Source organism: Mchenga conophoros, linkage group LG14 (assembly GCF_057382185.1).
Source record: "Mchenga conophoros isolate Kocher_MC1m ecotype Shallow Benthic linkage group LG14, M_conophoros_male_GT1.1, whole genome shotgun sequence".
Taxonomy (NCBI): Eukaryota; Metazoa; Chordata; class Actinopteri; order Cichliformes; family Cichlidae; genus Mchenga; species Mchenga conophoros.
This window is the reverse complement of record NC_140539.1, coordinates 38,814,213-38,835,603: the sequence shown is the minus strand read 5'-3', so window position 1 is coordinate 38,835,603 and position 21,391 is coordinate 38,814,213. Positions and strand designations below refer to the sequence as shown.

Sequence of the window (21,391 nt, the reverse complement as noted above, 5' to 3'; positions counted from 1 at the left end):
GCGTTAGCTCTTCACAGCCCACATTCAACATTGCTCTGAGATTTTGGTCCATGCTGATGTGATAGCATCACACAACTGCTTCAGATTTGGCAGTGGCACAAATGTGCACAATGTGATTCTCCCATTCCATCATTCCAAAGGTGCTCTATTGAACTCTATTCTACCAGCTCGATAGTGTAGTGGTAAGACTACACACCTTTGGAGCAAAAGTTTGATTCCCCAGCCAATATCCAGTAAGGGTCCTGGCTAGACCCCCCATGTGAAAAACCAAGCCCTGGAATGGCGCAGCTATGTCCGCAGCCTGGACAGAAAACATTTCACTGTATGTTGTACTCTGTATGATTGTGTATCCTGCAGCCATCTGAATATGGTACACTGGTCATGAAGGGATGGACATGGTCAGCAACAACACTCAGTTAGGCTGTTGAGTCTGAATGATGCTCAGTTGGTGCTGAGAGGCCAAAACCAACAGCATGTACATAAGATGCAATGTAGGATGCATCCAAGTTTTCATGACGTTTAAGGCAAATTCTGACCCACCGTCCAACATCCAATGTTGGTTCAGTTGTAGTGTTGGTTTTCTTAGTTGACACCTGCTGTGGATCATATGGATGCTCTTCTGCATACCTCAGTTGTAACAAGTAGTTATTTAAGTTACTGGTGGCTTAATTATAAGCTTGAAGCAATTCTCCCTTTCTCCTAGAGAACTGCTGCTCGCGGGATATTAGCTCCTTTTCAGACCATTTTCTGTAAAATAGATTTTCTGTGGCTGTGTGGAAAATCCCAGCCGATCAATAGCAGTTTTTGAAACACTCACATGAACGTCTGGGGGCAAAGAAGTCTTAAATCTTCGTCATTCCAATGTTCACTTTGAACTTCAGCGAGTTGTCCTGACCATGTCTACATGATTAACTGCGCTGGGTTTCTATCATATGATTGTATTAACAAGCAGCTGAATAGGTGTATCTAATGGAGAGTGTCTGTGTATATAAAGGCGTCTTATTCCTAAATGAAGGAATAATTATTCAGCTGATCCCATTAAAAAAGTCATTTCTTCTCTGAAAGTGTTTTTATGGCTGAGCGGCGGAGAGGTGAGCGAGAGAGGCGGTGGAGCGACGCAGACGGAAACAGCCAGAACCGTCTGGGCGGAGAGAGAGGGAGGACTATATACAGCGGCGGAAGGAGCGCAGCGTCACAGAGGTGAGTGCTGCGGAGCTGCCATCAGACAAGAGAGAAGCTCGTCACCCACTCATCAACCAGCGGCTTGTTCTCAGGTAAGTAAAACACGTCAAAGCGCAGATTTGAGTCCGAGCTGAGCTTCATTTACGGGGTTTGGAGGCGACGAGACGATGGAGGCAGAGCAGGTGCTTTAGTGAGGATGACGATGCTGCGGAGGAAGGATGGAGAAAACAGCAGCAGCAGCTTCAAATCTCTTTAAAGTGGCTCCGGTGGGCTTTAAGCAGCCTGCCGATGTTTTCATTGTGTCACAGGGGCGTTTTTCCCGTCCTGGCCTTCACTGCGCACATCGCCACAAACGCGCACCGAGCCCGAATCCCAACATTTTCATCACTCAGCGTCAGAAACACGCTGCGTGGGGAGGAGACCGTGGGTTCGGGCATGTTCTGACTCGGTTTGCAGCGATTTTGTCTTCATGTTTGGTTTGATGTAAAATGGAGGCTGGGTGGAGGAGGAGGAGGATGCTGAAGCTGCCATGGCCTCCTTCCTCTCCTCCTTTCCTTCCTCCGCCTCCCACATCACGTGGCGTCTAACAGCTTCTAACCACCACAAACCCACACAAATATCGCGCAGCTGTCGCGTTATAAGCGCTCAGGTCTGCGTGTCGGTCAATCTGTAAAACGAGCTCTTTGCTGGGTAGAGCGGAGCGTTCCCAGTATTCCCAGTAAGAGATCGATCCTTCTCCAGTCTGCGAGCTGAGTGGGCCGATCTAAGAAAACACGGACATCTTTGAATATGCATGAGGAGATTTATCCATAATATGTTGGAAAGTATGGATATTTTAAATAGTGCGCAGCTTGCCATGTAATCTGTAAAAGGAGCTGTTTGTTGGTGGTAACAGAGCTTTCCCAGTATTCCCAGTAAGAGGTCGATGTTGCTCCAGTGTGTGAACTGAGCCGGTCGATTTGTGGAAATGAAAATATTTTTGTTCACGAGGAAAATTGGGGGAAATGTTCGTTTTGGAAAGTAGCAGTATTCTTCGACACTGTGTTGCAGGAAAAAGGAAAAGTTGCTTCCACGAGAAGACAAAAAAGTGAAAATACTTTCACGTGGTCAGATTCAAGGCTCGCTGGAAGGTCTTAGGAAAGTCGGAACATTATGGAACATCTGGAGATTTTAGAAATTTACTGGAAAGTTTGAATTTTTAGAAAGCGGGAATATTATGGGGGGGGGGGGGGGCAGTTTGTTAGCTATTCCTTAAAATGAGCTTTTTCGGGGTCATATAAAAAATCCCCTGGAGTATATTGATGATAAAATTATTACTGGGAAAGGCTTTGCTGGGATGTTTGGGGCATAAGGAAACTGCTGAATGTGTTTGTTTTGCTAATGAAGGAACGTTTTGAACACGGGACAACGTGGTTATCTTTAAAACGGGAACATCTTGGACATCGTGGAGATTTTGGGAAATACGTCTTACGTGTCTGAACACTGACTTTCTCCTGATGGTGCACATAGAAAAACCCAGAAGAGCCTGTGACTGTGAACGCGTTTGTTCCTGTTTGAGAACATGGATGTAGCACAGTGGCCTTACAAAAGGTCAAAAGCGCCTCCTTAGAGGCGACGTGCTGCAGTTTGTACCTGTAGGGACAGAAACGCTTTTTGTTTCTCGGTGTCGTCGTCCAGTCAACAATAATCTGGAATATAATCCAAACTCATGTTTATTAACACAGATGATCTCTGTTCTCAGAATGCTGAGCGTGGCTGTAACTTTGGTGCTGCTCAGGCTTTCATCAGGAATCTCTCATTTCTTTATTTTTGTTTCAGTAAATCTACATGAAGTTGTGTTTAGTACATGTGCCATAAACATGAAGTGAATACATGTAACATGTATGTGCGTGTTGCCTTCACTGGTCCTAAATCAGCCCGGATCATTTGACCTGGAAGCGAGGCGTCTGAAAACAGGAACCTCGTTAACACAGCAGAGAGCAGCAGCTGAGCTTATTTTTAGGAGATTCATCGGGATGCTTATGCACTTCACCTGTGTGTGTGTGTGTGTGTGTCCACGCTGACTCGTAGGGTCGTGTTGCGTAACCTCGATTGTGGCCTCAGCTGAGTCCTGTTGTCGTTGTGTCCCGCTGGGATCTCAGATTACATAAAGCACTGATAACGAGCTTAATCAGAGAAGTCAAACCCACTAAATGGTGCACAGAGGGAAGTGTTTATCCCGCTCATGCTTTTCAGGTCATTTTCACGTGTAAACAGCCTACAGTGACACGTTCAGGCCTGTTCTGGAAGATTCTGCAGATACATGAAATCCATGGCGTGCATAGACTGCACGGCTGCGTCGCACAGACATTTGATAAATAACGTGAAGAAATAAAGAAAACGCTGCCTTTAGCGTTTGAAAGCAGCCTAAACCTAAACCAGCACACTCTGCATGATGCTGACTCAGTGATGGATGCAGTCGGATGGATGTCAGCATCGTGTCCATTTGCTAAAGTGGATTTAATCCAGTCAACAGCTAATGATGGGCAGCAAGGGTTAGCGTTAGCCCTCTAAGCCACTGTGCAGTGGGTCAATTAGCCTGCTTTCAGCTCTTTCCTCTCTCTCACACACTCACACACACACACCCTCTCTGGAGTTATACTTAGCACTCGTGTTGTGATGCTGAATGGAAACAGAGACAACAAGACGCTGAAGGAAAACAAACCTCGGCCGGTCTCAGCTGCATCCCGGCCACGCCCTCGTGGCGGAGCCGTGCGGTGGTTCGGGCCGGGAGCGGCCCGAGTACAGCACAACAAACTGCTGAAATGTTGTGTTACTGGCAACAAACTGCGTCACTGATTGAATCTGTTTATTTAAAGTCATTCTGCAGCAGAAACCTAAAGTAAAGCTGTTTGAAGCGCGTCACAGCACAGCTCAGAAACATAATGTGGTGCTAGTGGAATAATTATGTAATTACAAAATGTAATTATTGAGTAAATACCAAGTAATAACTAAGCTCGAGCCCAGTATTAGCAGTAGGTTTATCTGAGTAATGTTAGTTTCATGTAACAGCACAGTAATAGAATTCTAACCGTTTGGATTCAGGTGTGATGTTAAGATGCAGACGGTCATTGTCTTTATGTGCTGCCAATAAAGCTTTATTATGAGTGTTTGTGCACAGAACATTTGAAACATCACACGGAGCAGATTTAGTCTGAAACAGTAACCTCACCTTAGATTCAATCAAACATCTGAAAGGTAAAGATTTTCTGTCTTTTTGGAGCAAAGAAAATGAGCTTCTATGTGACGTAGCAGCTGAATGTTTTCAGCTTTTCTGTTTCATTTGTTTCTGGGGGAAGTTTGGATTTCCTGCTTTGATCTGTGTCCCGTGTTTTGTGGCTCTGGTTTCGATGATGTCGTGCTTCTTATGACGAGGTCTGTATCGCGATGTCCTGTGTTCTGGTTCATATCATGCTTATTATCTGCAGCAGTCTCACCCGTGTCGCAGTTTTGGACTTCTTGTGGTTGATTCTGTTTCACAAAATGCGAATATTAAACCAAACAAGAGGGGCAGTCATTGCAGCTAGAAGTCTTTCAGGTCACACGAGACAATGTGACAGAAACAGAACCTCAGTCCGCAGGAAAGCAAAGGAAGCAGCTCCTTTTAAAGACTCAGTGTCAGTTACAAAGACGGGGTGAGGGCACGCCAGCCGTGGCTGTTAGCACACACCTGTCTTCTCTGATCAGACTTGTACAGTCAGTCAAAAAGTGTGAAGGCTCAGCAGTCTGATGGAGTAAAACATCAAGAAAGGCTGTGAAACCTGGTTCTTCATGAAGGTCAGTCAGACTGGATGGTGTCCTGACCGAGGACGTAAGGCTCCCTGAATCAGGGATGTCCTTAGTTATTAGTATTTACTACTCACTGACAGTTTGTGCTCTCCAACATCCAGCTTCCTGTTTCAACCTCTGCTTGTATTCTCATTAGTGTTTGAGGAGCACAAACGCTGAGAATTCCTGAATAAAATGTGAGCAAAATGTTGTTTAAAGGACAAAATAATAGAAAATCTCATGAAAATCTGTTACTGCGTCCTCTCTGACAGGCCCTGCTGCAGAATCCCTCATCATGACAAAAGAGGAGAACCTGGAGGTGCAGGAGAAGGAGAGGCACGACCGGGAGGAGCAGGAGGAGGGGAGGGTCCAGAGAGAGGAGGAGGAGGCGCTGACTGAAGAAGAGGAGGAAGAAGTAGAGGAGGAGGAAGAAGAGGAAGAGGAGGAGTATGAGCTAGAGGAAGAGAGGGAGCAGGAGGAGAGGACAGAAGTGGAGGAGGATGAGGAAGAAGAGCAGCAGGAGGAGGAGCGGGAGGAGAGAGAGGAGCGCGAGGAAGAGGAGGAGGCTCCGGCCGAACCGGAGCCAGAGCCCGTGTCTGTGTCCGAGTACCAGAGTCCGGTTCACGAGCCGCGGCGCCGAGCCATGGTGCACCCGTCCGCCCAGGCACCGCTGCCCAAAGACTACGGTACGTCATACCACCTTAAATTCAGACACCTTAAATGCTGCCAGTCACGCTGTTAAAGTGGAGACTGCTGGAGTCACAGCTCACTGTCAGCACTCGCAGTCTGACTGATCGGCCTGTTGTATTGATGACAGCCAATCACTGTTCAGTAAGCAAATCACCGCAGTTCACGGAGCAGCACAGCAGAGGGCGCTCTCAAGCTGACTTTTATTCTTTCAGCATTAACTCCTACTCTGTGCACTTCCTGCTCCCTAGGGGGCGCTCTGCGGAGCTGTAGAGCAAAAATATAAATGTGAGGTAAATGTTTGGTCCCGACAACAGCTTCACTTTAATTTTTAGATGTTTCTCACAGGTTTCTGTTGTGTCTGAGTATTACTGATGTTACAGCACCACAAGCTGCTTAATGGCAGCTGCCATTTTGATTTGGGGCGTGAAGCAAACAGCAGCAGAGACTGTGTAGCTGCATCACCTTCAACCACCGCAACCAGCTGCTTCTTCTTCTTTAACTTCTAACGTCCGGTTATCTTTTGGGAATGGGCGCCATTGAGGGAGGACGTCCTTTAGTGACCAATCAGCTTGCATTAGCAGAATGCATTTTATAGATAAAGTTACACATCGGTGGTATTTTATTTCAGTCCCATTCATAAGACCTTCTCCATTAGTACCTACTCGGATCCACTGATTTTCCATTACAACCCAGTGTGCGTGCTTGTCGTCATAGCAACATATCTGCATGTCATGACATGACTGCCACAACAAAGGTGGACGTCGAGGTGATGATATACCTGCTGCTCAGTCTGTGGCTTTTCTCACACTCTGGATCACGGCGTCGTTTTTGTAGCCGTTTCCCTCGTAGTCAAGCTTCAAAAATGGTGGTTTGGATTTTCGTAAACAATCGAGTGACGGTACTGACCAGCCAGTTGGTGGGATGAAGTCTGACGATGTCACATTTTAGTACCTGCTCGGATCGCTAGGAACCCCGAGTGAGCAGGTACTATGACTTAATGGAAAACCCTGAAAACTGTAGCGAATCGTGCTGAGTCGATCGAGTAGGTACTAATGGAAAAGGGGCTATTGAGGACAAGCTCATGAGCGCCCCCTGCTGTGCCTCAAGATGAATATGCAGCTGATTTCCTTCATTGTTATTAGCAGGAAGTGGAATGGCTCTCCCGGAGCTGCTGACAGTGAGTCGCAGTGGGGCAGGTTGTCAGGCTGATGGCAGTGAAATAAAACCCTCCTCAGAGCTGCAGAGCCTGCAGGAAGAGAAACTGCAGCACTCGCAGGTTATTTCTGATTTGATGACGGGGACAGATTCTTCTTGGTGTCACCGTCTGGAACCATCTCCTGCCTGCTTTCCTCGCTCCTTTCCATTTACCTTTCTTTGTCTCTTTAAGCTCATCTGTGATTTCTTCCTGTTTGCGTGCAGTGTTCACCTTCTTCGACCCAAATGACCCGGCCTGCTTGGAGATCCTCATGAATCCCCAAACCACGGTCCCTGAGCTGTTCGCCATCGTGCGACAGTGGGTTCCCCAGGTGCAGCACAAGATTGACATCATCGGCAATGAGGTGAGAACATAAAAGCAAAAAGAAAAAAAACCACTGGAAAACCTGCAGTTCCTCTAACGTCCACTAGAGGCTCCAGCAGTGAGTCCGTCCCCACAGACTCCCCTGTTCAAACTTTACAGCAGAAATAAACACGTTTACAGTCTGATGCATAAAAACTTGCTGCTTTCTACACATAATTTCCTGATTCATACATTCATAGTTAATTTTTTAATAACGTCCATTAGGCTTAAACTTTGGGGCTCATGTCTCCGTTTTTGAAACCTCGGCAGTGCTGCAGCTTCTCTTTCAGCCTGCTGCAGTCCTCTGTGTCACTGGCTTAAAGCCAACACTGATTCATTGTCACATTGACCCAGATTCAACCCTCTGGACACACACACACACACACACACACACACACACACACACACACACACACACACACACAGTGATGTCTCTCTGAGCAGCTCTTGTCAGGCTCTTAAAGCCTGAATGCTGAAAGCTTCTGTTCAAAGCACAAATTATGGTCCATGCAATTAAAAAATACAGGCTTGGAAGATTATTTATTATTGATGATTGATTTGGACTGGATACCAGATAACAATATGGAGGCTCTTCCATGTGATAAAGTGCTCTCTGCATCAGACACCTGTATGTGCACTTTGATTGCATCACCAGCAGCGTCTCAAAGGTTGTTGCTGCCGTTACTTTATTTTTAGTCAAAAGTGAGAAGAAGCTGCTGTGCCAAGTTTTTAGCAACCATGGTGACCAAGGCACAGATACCATGTAATTGTTGCTAAGCAACATGCAAATAACATCCTAGAGAAGATTGGATGCGCGGGCCCCACAGCTGGACATGCTGTTTGTCAGATCACTGCACTGAAAATGCTCCAAAGCAAACCTAAAGCAGCAGCATCCATGTGCATCATCAGGCCCATCCGCTCACCGTAACCTAAACAATTATTTAAAGAAATCCATCCCTTAGGGAGGGGAAAGGTTTATGAAGGGGGCATATCTGTACAGACCTTCTGTAATGGTCACACTGGCAGCAGCGCTGCTCACAGAGAGATGGTGATAATGACCCAGTTAAAATGGCTGCATGGAAACAGGAGGCAGAGCAAGTGGTGCAGAGGGAGAGGGAGCGATGGAAAGTCAGTGAGGCTTCACCGTGACTCAGCGTGAAGCCGACTCAGCCTGGAGGAAAGAAAAACAAGGAGAGAGCGGCACAGCGACGATCGCGGAGAAGAAATCAGCCAACGAGCTGGAAGGCTGGCAGCCAGCACGGCCAGGATGTGAACTCAGGGTTTTCCCACTTTAAAGTTTATTATACAACCATAACATCACATGTAGGAGCGATATACTGATGTTAAATAAAATATTATAAATGTATCCTCAGCTATCTGCCCCTCCTGGCTTTATTTAACGTTTTTGTTTAGTGTGACAGGAAAGTGACGCCTAAAAATCCAGAAAACTGAAAGCCTGATATCAATAACTGCTGTGTGAAAACCAGAACATGCTCTGACACGATTAAAAAACCCAGAGTACAAGTGGCTCTAAACAGAAAGGGAAAGTTCCAGAAGCCTGCACGTGCAGATATCAGTTTGTAAAGTTTTGATGTGAAATCTCTGGTCAGGTTACCTGTAACTGTCTTTCCTCCGTCTCAGCTCCTGAAGCGTGGTTGCCATGTGAACGACCGCGATGGTTTGACCGACATGACGCTGCTTCACTACAGCTGCAAGGCCGGAGCGCACGGAGTTGGTAAGTTACTTTATTTGATACTTATTAGGGAAGCATCGGTCTAGAGGTGCACCGACCGACCGACCGACCAGAGACCAGGATCAGACAGTTCCTGACTTAATTAGCCTGTTTCATATGCAGCATACACACAGCGATGTGTTCAAATACTCAGTTGCAGACTCACAGGCAGGTCGTTAGTGTGAGGCTGTGGCTGTTAGCGAGCTCTTCGCTGTGAGTGATGGAGACAATAGACCTCGTAATTCACCCTCAGCCAGTTAACAAAGTTATCCAAACCTCAGCCGCAAGCTAGCAGCCTCGGTATGAGCAAAGGATCAAGGCGGCTACGAGCAAAACTACAGAGACGAGTGAAAAACAGAAAAAAAGTTGCTGGCTCGGTGACGTCGGGTGAGGTCGGGTATCCGGCAGCAGCTCATTTCACTTCACTTTCAGCACTTTCATTAGTTCAGTAGTTTAAGTGAGAGAAACTCACCACAGTTCATGTTCAAAAAGGTTCTTTAATTATGAAGAAAAGCTGCTTTTTGCTTGTAAGGCTGTCAGGTTCTTAGAGACATCATCTAAGTCAGCAGGACACATTTGGAAAACTGGAGTCAGTGCGTCTCTGTTAATCATCCCAGAATAAATATCTGACAAATGACTCTAAACGCTGATATCAGCCCAGAATATCACAAATCTTCAACTTTACCATCCTGGGTCTAACTCGACGTTACTGCTGATGACTCTGACTTCACCCACGAGAAAATAATAAAAGTATTTACATATTTTTCCCATAAACCTTCTGTGAAGAGTTTGTGTTATTACCTGTGAAAACTTGGCCCTCAGGGGGTTGAATTCTAATAATCACAAATCACATGAAACAAAAAAATCCCAACAACACACCAAACCAACTTCAGTCCAAAGTCTCAAATCCTTCCACCCTCGATTCAGAAGAGATTTTGCTTCAGGAGGAAGAGCAGAGGGGCGATCCTTGTTTCAGGTCCCACGTTCCTCTAGTTCGTCCTGATGTAACAACTGGGAATAATGCCGACTCGAGCTCTCACGTGGTTCCAAGTTATTGTACAGGGCAGCTGCTTGGACCTGCTCTGGGGCGGCCGGCGTCTGTGCGTGTGGTGGATTCAGCTCCTCCGCGTCTTAGTTTCGTCCTCATTGTGTGTGCAGGCGACCCGGCGGCAGCGCTGCGTCTCACCACTCAGCTGATCTCGCTGGGCGCCGACGTGAGTCTGAGGAGCCGCTGGACCAACATGAACGCCCTGCACTATGCCGCGTACTTCGACGTCCCGGAGCTGATCCGAGTCCTGCTCAAAGCAGCCAAACCCAGAGGTAATTTCTACACCAGGCAGTATTTTAGTGGTCGTTCTGAAGGTAACAGGAGGTGAGACTCTCCTTCCGTGTTCTCCTCAGTCCTGAACTCCACATGCAGCGATTTCCACTATGGTACGGCTCTCCACATCGCCGCCTCCAACCTCTGCCTGGGTGCAGTCAAATGTCTGCTGGAGCACGGAGCCAACCCCACCGTCCGGGTAAGGACAGCTTTCCTTACTTACTACTGGGGGCTAATTAAATGGGCTCATCTCCAGCTCCATGTTTGTTTGTTTTTAATTCATGAATTAACGTAGCTTTGCATAATTTTCAGTTCAAAGTAATCCTTCTTTACCTTGTCCCGGTCCTTGGTGCAGACCCTCAGTTCTTTTTAATTCTGTAACAAGCCTTTTTAGCTTCTGCCGAGCTCTCCTCTGATTGGCTGATCCAGTCTGTGAAGGTCTGAACTGCAGGTGGAGGATAAGGATAATAAGACTGCTTCAGCTCCTTGAGTTTTTTGTGCTGCTGTTCCTTTAAAGCTGAAATCCAGAGACCCTTAATGGTGATTTATCGTCTCAAATCTGACTTTCTGACTTGTTTCTGCAGAACGATAAGGGTCAGGTTCCAGCAGAGGTGGTTCCCGACCCAATGGACATGAGCCTGGACAAGGCGGAGGCGGCAATGGTGGCCAAAGAGCTGAAGCAGCTGCTACTGGACGCCGTTCCACTGAGCTGCAATCTTCCCAGAGCCACGCTGCCCAACTACGACAACATCCCAGGAAACCTGATGCTGGCCGCTCTGGGGCTGAAGCTGGGAGACCGCGTGGTGCTGGACGACATGAAGGTCAGACACGCTGAGATCAAACTGGGATAAATGGATTGACGGATATTGAAACAACAAATCTTCTGTATTTCTGCATAAACATGACCTAAAACATCACGGTCCTGAACCTCTGAACATCCACCAGGTCAACAGTGACCTCTTTAGGGTTAGAGGTACAGTTTGGTTCACGTCTACTCACTTACATGATATTTGTGCTTATATGCAGACTTGCAACAAAAGACCGAACTCGTGTAAGAGACTAGATTTGGAAGGTGGCATCTTCTAGTTTCTGAGCCGGTGCTTGTTTAGCGTGTCGCTCACATGCAAACTACCCCTAAGATGTTCTGTGGCAGCCTGGTGGATGGAGGTCAAGGAGACTCAAAGAGATGTACAGGAAATTACATTAAAATGTTAGATTTGTACTTTTTAATACTCCAGAGGCTTACAGGTATGTGGACCTTTGCTTTGGATATTTGCTGTGAGCCACCTCGTGTATCAAAAACTACAAACGACCTTTTCAGGCAGCTGTTGAGGGATTTGACTCCATTCCCAGGTACAGGCATCCTCAGCTCTGAGAGGGAGGGGCTCTGAGTCAGGACTTCTTCTTCTTTGTAGGATGCGATGATGGTTCTTGTGTTGCTGCACGGTTCAGTTCACAGACAGGTCTCCTGATATTTTCTGCTAATTCTAAGTCAGAATTCATCGTTTCATTGATGATGATTGATTGACCACCATGCTTCACTGATTTAATGACGCTCTTATGGTTGAATGTAGCATTTTCTTTCTTCTTATCGAAAGCCAGAAGTTGTACTTTGGTGTCAAAACTCTCATTCCAGTTTCCCTCCTGCCTGGAAACTAGTTTTGTCTGGTTTTTGGAGCAATGCTCTCCAGGTTAGTCCAGTGTTTTCTTGATGTTCACCTGGGGTTTCACACCTGGATTGATCTGGGTTGACATGTGGAAGGGATCGGTGGTTTGGAATTTGCTCCGTAGGTGGATTTTCGAGCAGTTTCTGCAGGATTCTGTTCATCTGGACGTTTTCAGTGGGAGAAACGTTTCATCATCATCAGGTGACGTCTTCAGTCTCAGCTGACTGCAGGTTTCAACCTTATAAACAGGACATTTGCACAGTGACTGAAACCTGCAGCACTGAAGGAACAATGGCTTTACTTGGATGAGTTGATGTTTCTCCCACTGCAAAGTCTAAATCCCGACGAACATATTCAACAGATTTACTTACCTGGATGATCGAGCATCAAGTCGTTATTTTTGGTCGGCAGATTTTCAGAAACTAGAAGATGTTACATTTCAAATAAAGTCTTGTTTGAATTGCAGTTTTTTATTAACAGCTTTTACATTTGGGCGTTTAAAATAGGACCCTGTAGCCTTTGGGGGGGGTTGCCAGTGGATGTTAAGAGGTTAATCTGATCAGCAGTTTCTTTTTAACAACATGTAAACAGCAGTGTGTGTGTGTGTGTGGTGGCAGTTTGTCCTTCACACTGTGCTTCTTGAGCTCTGAACAGTGTGTTTTCACTGTGCAGCCCCACAGAGACCAGAGCAGAGACGACAGCCCGGCTGCAAAACGCAGACAGGTTGGTTGGAGTGGCTGGATTGTAGACTAACTGAAGTGACTCACCACGCTGCCAACATGTTGTCTTCCTATGAAATCACCGTCACTCCATCTGTAGCGTTGATGTCACGTTCGTCCCTTTCATAAAACACAGCAGCAGACACCCAGACTATCTGCCCCCATGCAACCTAACCAGAAAAAATCTCTTTTGCAGTCATGCTCCGAGAGTGCGAGAGGTCACCTCTGACTCCGCCCTCTCTTTTTGTTTCTGTGTCTCTCAGGCTGGCACTCTGAGGTTTTGTGGTACTACAGAGTTCGCCAGCGGGCAGTGGGTCGGCGTGGAGCTAGACGAGCCAGAGGGCAAGAACGATGGCAGCGTGGGCGGCGTCCGCTACTTCATCTGCCCTCCGAAGTTAGGTGAGAGATTTGTGGTTTCTACAGGCGAGACAAAGACTCCTTTCATTTTGTTCCCGTTAGCTGAAATCAAGTCACCGTGTTAAGTAGCGTATTCTAGGCGACTTTTCCCAGGATTTTTCCAGTTGCTCCGGGTTCTCACAAGTGAGTTCTGATCTGCTCCCCATTGGATGTTCCCAGAAAACCTCCAAAGGGGAATCAGACAAACCTAACTCAAGTTTAGTAATACTTCCTGAATCTGCAGGAAGTGACTGTGGCTCTTCAAGACCTCCAAGCTTTAGAACATCCAGCGAATCAGTGAATACATCAGAGAACGTGACATCTAAAGACGTCATATCTCTGTTCATCAAAAGCATCACTAAAAAACACAGGAGGCAAACACGAAGAGTCCTTCCCTCATTTCACCGTTTAAAGTCATCTCCTTGTTCATGTTCAGTCGGCTGTCCCTGCTGCAAGTCCTGGTGTGAGCTCTTTGATTTCATTGTAAACAAACTCACTGACCGACTGTTCTTGTGGAGGCTTTTGGTGGAAAAGTGAGACTTCTGGAGGAGCACGCTCGTCATCTTTCCAGCATGGAAACAGGAGTTGTTGCTGTTTCTCACTGCGTTGATCTACTTCTGCCCTGCAGGGATTTTCGCTCCAGTTTCAAAGATTTCCAAATCTGTGGACCAGACGCCTTCATCAGTCACCTCCACCCCAAGAACACCCCGCATGGATCTGGCCTCCCGCCTCGCAGGAAAGACCAAGAAGGAGAAAGAGAAGAAGGAGAAAGAGCGAGAGAAAGGTAACCGAGCTACAGTCTTTGCTAATAGCTTCATTCGATTAGGTTTATCTGTGCTTCTCATCAGTTTTGTTCTGCATTCTCAGCCCAGAAGAAGAAGGCTTCAGTAGCCAGTCTGGATCCAGAGGGAATGAATGTGGAGGTCGGAGATCAGGTTCTGGTAGCCGGACAGAAGCACGGCATCGTTCGTTACTTTGGCAAGACAGACTTTGCTCCAGGTGCGTTTGCTGATCCTCAGTCGGTTCTCTGAACTGTGCACATGTGGATACTTGTAGGACTGTGTTGTCTGTCCTTCTCCAGTCCGGAGAAACTTTGCACTAATCCTGCAGAAATGCTTATCAGACAGAGCAGCTGTGACCGGATCTGTGTCCCTGCAGGTTACTGGTTCGGTATCGAGCTGGACCAGCCCACAGGGAAACACGACGGCTCGGTGTTTGGGGTCCGCTACTTCAGCTGCCTGCCCAAATATGGAGTGTTTGCTCCGCCCTCCCGTGTCCAGAGGTGAGGATATGTCGAAGGTACCGTGATGTTTTAGTGTGTGTAATAAATGAGAATGGGGAGATAATCAGCTTCAGGATTAATTAGCTCAGAAATTCTTCCAATGTTGGAAATGAAAAAGATTAAATATATGAAAAAAACTGAAAATACAGCAGAGCATTAAAAGCTGTGGAAGCTTGAAGTGAAGCTTCAAAGTAACCAGGACGATGTGACATTAAGGCTTTTTAAAATCTTTGATTCCTGAGCGACGCCTTAAAAGTCGCCAATAAACACTGTTGTTGTCAGAATCGGAGGCCCTAAGGACGGCTCACAGAACGACAGCTCCACGGTGAAGAAGGTCCACCAGATCACCAGTAAGTGACGACCATAGTGTTTTATTATCATTCTTTACCCCTGAAAACCGTATTTGTCTCCTTGTTCTAACAAACGTTGTGTGCTTGTGCGCTGCAGTGTCACAGCCGAAGCGTAACTTCAACACGATGCGTTCTCCTAAAGACCTCACGTCTGAGAGCTCCATATCCAGGTCAGCCCTGCTCCGTCACATTACAGTCCTGCGCTCTTTGCTGTTCGGCTTTCTTGGACTTTTTGACAAGAGGAAATTTTGGAAACGGTTCAATTTGAGCTTTTAAAAGAAAAGCAAAATAAAACTGTTTTCACCTTTTTATCAAAAGTCCAAATAAGTCCAGCAAAGCAGGCAGGATTAGACTTACTGAACCCTGCTCTTCCTCCTCCTCCTCGTCTCCTGCAGGCTGCTCTTCTGTTGTTGGTTTCCGTGGATGCTGCGCGCTGAGATGCAGTCCTAACTACGCCCTTCCTCTTCTCTCTTCTACTCCACCACCAGATCAGTCTCTCCGCTGTACTTGCTCTCCATCTTCTACTCCTGCTTTCACCGACTTTCGCCGTCGTCAGTCAAACTTCTCGTGGTGACCCCGTCCCCCTCCTCTCTTAATCTCAGCCCAGAACCTCCTAATTTAGCCGTTCTATAGCAAAATCTATAGTGCCTTGTATCTGATCAAAACGTTCCGCATTCCTTTGAAGAAACCGAGAATCCGATTCCTCCAAAAAACCCAACCTTTCATGTCTTCTCACCTCATCGTCCCAGCTCGGTATTTGTCCGTGCTGTGCTGTCATTCGGGGCCTAACAACAACCACAAAACGTTTGTTTTTGCTGCTACTAGCTTTGGGTCTTAAACAGATTTTGTCATTAATGCTAAGCTCGGCACAAGCTAGCTCAAACGTGGACAATAATGCAGATATTCAGCCTGTGCTTTGTGGTTTGGCAGATGTGTTTGTTAAATTCTCAGACACTTTCTGCACAAATGAACAAGAGCAGCGCACGAGAGCTCAAACAGTTTGTGCAAAATAAGTTTGTCTGCTCGTCTGAGACCAAGAACCTCTGCCGTCTCCGCTTGAGTTAAGATGTAAAAATCCCGAGTGCATGGAGGGAAAATCCCAGAAAACATCCCGACTCCAAACTGTTTGAAACTCAGAAGTGAAAACAGGGTTTTTACTTGAACGCAGCCAATAATTGTCTGTAGGAGAGTTTATTTCCACTGCTGATGTGTGAGATAAGTAAGTGGTTCTTGGCCTCCGGGTTGACTCGCTGTATGTGGAGGAGTGTGGATGCTAACATTTAATAACAAGAAGAAGCTTTATCTTTAATTTACATTTTTCCATTTTTCCTGACCACAAAGAACAGCTTTGATGTTTATCCTGCTGTTTGTCAGCCGTTAATCTTTAAAGGTACTTTCAGCAAACGTCTGGCAGGAAATGCAACGCACATTTTCACCACAAGGTGGCAGCGCTTCATCTGAGCTCCAGTGTAGTTTTCCACCAGCACTACAGTCGTCTACATGCACAGAACGATTTTTGTGCTCCAATGAATAAAATAAGTCTGATTAGCAACATTTGTACGAATGCTGAGCTAATTTTAGAATTTCTCGTGAGCAGTTTAGGTCCACCTGGTGGACGACAGAGGTATTACATCAATTTGCATCTGCAACATAAATGTCTTTGACATAAAGGCGCAAGCTGGTTTATTTTTTGAAGGATTGAATCTGCTTTTGTCCAAGAATTCTTTACAAAAAGTACCTTTGATTATAGTCACTGCTAATCAGCGTACTGCCAATACTCGGACACTAATAACAGGCTCCAGTTGTAATCTGTTAACCATAAACTGCTAACTGACCCAAACCGTTGACGTTTCCGGCCCCATTTCATGAGACTGTCATGTCTTTATGTTGCCTCTGAACACGAGCTTCAGTTCCAGCTAAATGTGATGTCCAGTCCATTCAGGGTAGAATATGTCTTTGTAATATTAAGCGTCCCTTCATCAGCGCCTCCATTTCGAGGTTTTTAATGACCTTTACTTAAAAGTTTAACCCCCAAACGAGCTCCCGAGTCCAAATCTTTGATCTTCCTCTGACCCTCCTCTCTCGCTCCTCTCTCTCTCCATTTAAATAAGACTTTGGTATCTTTTGTGAATGTGAGCATCCGCGAAAAGAAAAACACAAGCTAACCTAAATGTGTGCTTAATGGTAAATCTCTGCATAACTGAGAAACAGCAATATGTAAACAGTGTACCTATCTCTGTGTGGAAACGTTTCCTGTGTTAATGTCTCGTTACACTCTGTGAGCACTCGATACAGAGAGATGAACACACTCGCGCTCGGATGGCCGAGGCTGCTGGGGCGAGCACAGAGAATAACCGGGCAAGCGAAGGGATGAAATCCATCCTCAGTTTTAATCCAAGTCAAGTGGAAAGTGACCCAGATGCCACCAGGAAGACCGTGGAGCGTATTTGGTGAGGTCAGATCCTCAGTTTGTGCTGCTTCATTATTCTGTTATCTGATTCTTGGACGGAGCATTCAGATCTCATGAGCAAGACCGGGCAGATTTGGTAACTTGTTTCCAGAGATGTAAAACTTTAAACTATGAGAATTATGAAATATGACCAACCACCTTCCTGCAAACACTGGTTGAAGGTCATTTTAGAGAATGATGAGGTCGTTAAGAGCCTTTGAGGCGGGGCTTGCCGGTTTTTCTCTCCGTGTGCTCTGCAGCCTCGGCCAAAGGAGACATTTGTGGTTGCTCGTGCACACTGCTGTGGATAATGTCCTGTTTGTGCTCGTGGAATCAGCTTCAACGTTATACTAACGAGAACTGCAGTGCTTTTGCTTTTCCACTCACCGGGCGCTCAGTTTAACTCAGTCAGCTGCAGGATTTAGTCCATGTGGTCACAAACCTTTCATTCCTGCTTGAACTTGACCTGAGCCTCGCCTCTGAATGACTTAACCAGACGAGCGGTAGGTTGAGTCATGTCGCGTTCCCCACGGACACAAACTGGTGTCCTGGTAGGACTGTAGTAAATTTAAGCTGCTTTAAGGATGTCCTGAAATCATCATGGATGAGATGAACACAAAAAGTCAGTCCTGCATCCATCGAGTTGTTGGAACCGTCCAAAACTGTCCTGAGAAGCAGCTTTTTGAAAAATGGGACTAGACGTTCGAGCGATGTGCAGATGACTTACTGCTTTACCTTCACAAATAAATATCACAGCCACAGCCCAAACAAGCCAGACGAACCGGAGTCAGTCCACGTGTCGTATTTGCATCTGTTTATAGTTTCACTCTGGAAATTCATCGCCACAAGTCAGCTGTCGTAGCACGGCGTTCAATGCTGAAGCTCCACCCAGTCGGGCGAGCGTTAGTGGACCGCAGTGATGGTGGAGGTTTGTCTTTGTACAGTAAACGTACAGTAACAGTACAGTCGATATGTCGGTTTGAACGTAGCGTGCTGTGTAGATGTGGAGCGTCACCAGTTATTAATCTCACGCTAAAGGAAGCGTTACAGACGTTTTTATCGCCACATATTTTCACTTTGGTTTCTGTATCCAAGGCCGTTGCCGCTCCTTTTGCCTGATTTAGCTCTTTAACTACAAACTCTCACTTTGTCGTTTTTGTTGATTGGATTTCAAACATGCTTTTACTTTAAGATTGGTTTCCTTACTTTGAGGCAGCAGGAATGTTTGAAATTTTGCATCCTTGTCGAGATTCAGCCACTGAAACTCCGTCACGTCGTAGCCATCATCTTCTCCTAATCGAAACCAAAATGTGACTGTAAATTAAAAATGTTCTAGAAATGTTTCCACTTTTTGGTTTCAAATGAAAATCCTGTTTGATGCCTTCATCGCCCACGTTGGCTTCGTTTCTCCACACTTCAACAAGATGAGATGACGTTAAATACATGTATCCTGAGAATCGTGATCAGGGATGCACCGATCAAACTTTTTCAGCTCCAGTGTGGTAGCCTGGCTTTGGGTGTCTGCTGATATCGAGGACTGACCCAGGAACAGTCTGGAATGAGGAAGCAGTGATCTTTACTGATCTTTACTGATCTTTACTGATCTTTACTGGAAGCTGGAGCCTGAAAGTGAAAATTTAAAAGCAAAGAAGAGAAACTCCCGTTAGCCTCGTTATGAGTGTTGACGTTGGTCCACCAGAGGGCAGCTTCCCTGATGAAACCAAACAAAAACAAGATTATGACAATATTATCTTATTAAAGACTCACAAATACAACAGATATTCAGGAAATCTGTTTGTATTTCAAGTGTCTGGAAGACAAAAATATCATTGGTTGAACTGATTTGTGCGTCGCGTCTGTTACTTTAGTTTCCTTTGGTCCTCTCGGTCTGAGTGCTCCTCACATGCACGTTTGTATCATCCACAAATAAAAGCTGTTTGCATCGGAGGTGTGAAAAGCCTCAGAGTTGCTTTCCTGTTGGCTCCCTCCATGCTACACCACAGCTGACAGGCCCTTGCTGATGGGTGGTGTAAGCTACATACAGCTGAACGACTTGTTGAAGTGTTCGGCGTCAGACTGACAGACAACCCAAATATCCGATCAGTGCATCCGTGATCACGGTTGGTTCTGGAGAAGCGTTGTTATTATGTCGTATCAGCACAAACACGGCGATCGTCTCTCATCTTCCACAACTCAAGACGAAGCTGAGTCAGGAGTTTATTGTCAGTCGCCTCTGTGATTTCTTTCCTCCTGATGTGAAGCCGGGAGCCGTTGGACAGTTTTAGCGGCTCAGCTCTTGTTTGCAACACAACTTCTCTGCAAGCAGATTTTCAGAGCTGCACTGACGCCAGCGGCTGCTTAAAGGAAGGAAATCAGTCACGTTTGGATCAGCAGGAATGGAAACTGTGATTTGTAGTTAACTGAGAGAGTCGGTGTCCTTTAAAGAAGTGACGGCTGTCTGACGATGTAACGTCGAAATCACAGAAACGAACTCGGCACTGCTCATTTCAACATTCGGAGTCTGAAGATTATACAGTATATAGCCTATATTTTGATAACTTCACTAAGTGTACTTTTTGTTCTCTGGTTTTGTAAAGTGTGCGTGTGTGTTACTTTAGTCCATGTGTGTGCGTCACTCCTGTTTTCAAAGTGTGTTTAAAGCCGACGGGCGCGGAAGCAGAAACAGGAGAGAAGGAGCATCGACGTCTTCTTCCTAACAGATCCTCACTGCATGCTCTCTCAGTATTTTCTCATTCGGGGTTTTCAGTGTATCTTCTCATCCATCAGCATGAAAATGCTTCTAATAATAACAACTATGAATATAATAAAGATTTGATGTTTTTCTAAACCTTCTGTCTGCTGGACTTTTTATCTGCGTTCAGATAAAATCAGGTGAAACAGTAACTAATAAAACTGATACATTTATTATCTTTTTTTATTTGACTCATCAGACTATAAAAGGATTCACACTGACACCTTGTAGCCAGTTATCAGAGCACACCCACAAAATCTGCAGAGTGAAAATGATTTATATGCATATTTTTAAATTTTAGACAGACAATAAGTATAAATAAATTCATACTTGCAGCATAATTACATGTTGATTTTAGTTTGATGGGGATTCTTTGTGCTTCTTTCTCCCCGTGAGCTCCTCCGTGGCTCACACAGGTGTCTGTAGACCTGGGGTATCAAACATGAGGCCCTTTGGAAAATGTGAAGGAGGAAAATGATTTTGGATTTTAAATGTGGTTTGTTTGTTCTCTGACAAAGACCTCACCCACAGCCGTTTATAATACACCAAAGAAATGATAGATTTCTGTAATTTTACACATTTCTTACAATTTAAGCAAAGGTTTAATAAAAAGAGTTTACTACATTTACTGCAGCAACATTTCTCTGTCACAGACTGTCCTGTGTGTACCCTGCCTCTTGTGCTATGGTTGCTTGGCCAGCCTTGTGTTACTTAGTCTCCAACAAAACGACGTCACGTAACAGCTTGTTTTACTCCAGAAATATGAAGACCACAATTAAAAATGATTAACAGTGACACCCAGTGGCCAGTTTTCAGAACACACTTTCCTCTCGTCACAGTCTTCATCGCTACTACCCCAGTCATACCGGGATTTTTCGTTTTTATGGGCCGATGGGGTTTTATTTCTTTTCTTTTTGTAACGGGATAAATGAAAGGTGGTGGATTGGCCAGTTGGTCATGATCGACTCTGGGCTGGACCAATTACAGCCGAGGAGGTCGAACTTTAAAGTTGAGGTGAAGAGGAAAGCGATTTGTCCCCGTTCCTCTTCAGCTAGAAAGTTGCTAATTCAATCATGAAACTGATCAGTGATCAGCTGATCAGCTTTTCTCTCTGCGCCAGAAAGAGGAAACCAGCGGATGTCGCGCTAAACAACAGCAGCACGTTTGATCAGCTGATGTTAGAATTTATTTAATATTAATTTCTAGTATCAGCTGATGTTTGCTGGAGCCACAGCTGCAAAGCTGCTGGTCATGATGGTTTGGATATGTGGTGAGAGGGAAACATGAAGATGAAACCAGGAGATGTCCTTACTGAATCATCAGAGCTGTGATGGAGAAACAGGTTTACCTTTCAGGTGACATGGATGAGTTGAAGTTATGAACTGTTTCTGAGAGACAAATAACACCAGGATCCTTTTCTAAGCAGCTGACAGCTGGTAACTGTGCAGGGGCGGGTCTAGCAAAGTGTTGCCAGGGGGGCATGTAG

General features: G+C 45.7%; 1 protein-coding gene across 2 annotated transcripts; it reads left to right on the top strand.

The window, feature by feature from the left end:
• The first annotated feature begins 1,128 nt into the window (after nucleotides 1–1,128).
• Nucleotides 1,129–20,001, top strand: clip3 (CAP-GLY domain containing linker protein 3). 2 transcript variants are annotated; one of them, XM_085244444.1, is made up of 15 exons: nucleotides 1,129–1,274; nucleotides 5,262–5,675; nucleotides 7,099–7,238; nucleotides 8,879–8,972; nucleotides 10,128–10,289; nucleotides 10,371–10,489; nucleotides 10,875–11,111; nucleotides 12,630–12,680; nucleotides 12,940–13,075; nucleotides 13,701–13,856; nucleotides 13,940–14,071; nucleotides 14,231–14,354; nucleotides 14,637–14,704; nucleotides 14,802–14,874; nucleotides 15,100–20,001. In XM_085244444.1, the coding sequence occupies exons 2-15, from the start codon at nucleotides 5,285–5,287 to the stop codon at nucleotides 15,152–15,154; spliced, it is 1,938 nt and encodes a 645-aa protein (XP_085100570.1). In that variant the 5' UTR covers nucleotides 1,129–1,274; nucleotides 5,262–5,284; the 3' UTR covers nucleotides 15,155–20,001. The 2 variants fall into 2 exon arrangements, with proteins under 2 accessions (XP_085100570.1, XP_085100571.1); XM_085244445.1 differs by lacking the exon at nucleotides 12,630–12,680.
• Nucleotides 20,002–21,391: the final 1,390 nt, after the last annotated feature.

What these genes read in the sequence shown, in the direction of transcription:
- clip3 (XM_085244444.1), top strand. Translation starts at nt 5,285, where the DNA reads ATGACAAAAGAGGAGAACCTGGAGGTGCAGGAGAAGGAGAGGCACGAC. An exon ending in CCGCCCTCCCGTGTCCAGAG is followed by an intron (nt 14,355 to 14,636) that starts GTGAGGATATGT and finishes TGTTGTTGTCAG; the next exon opens with AATCGGAGGCCCTAAGGACG. An exon ending in TCTGAGAGCTCCATATCCAG is followed by an intron (nt 14,875 to 15,099) that starts GTCAGCCCTGCT and finishes CGTCTCCTGCAG; the next exon opens with GCTGCTCTTCTGTTGTTGGT.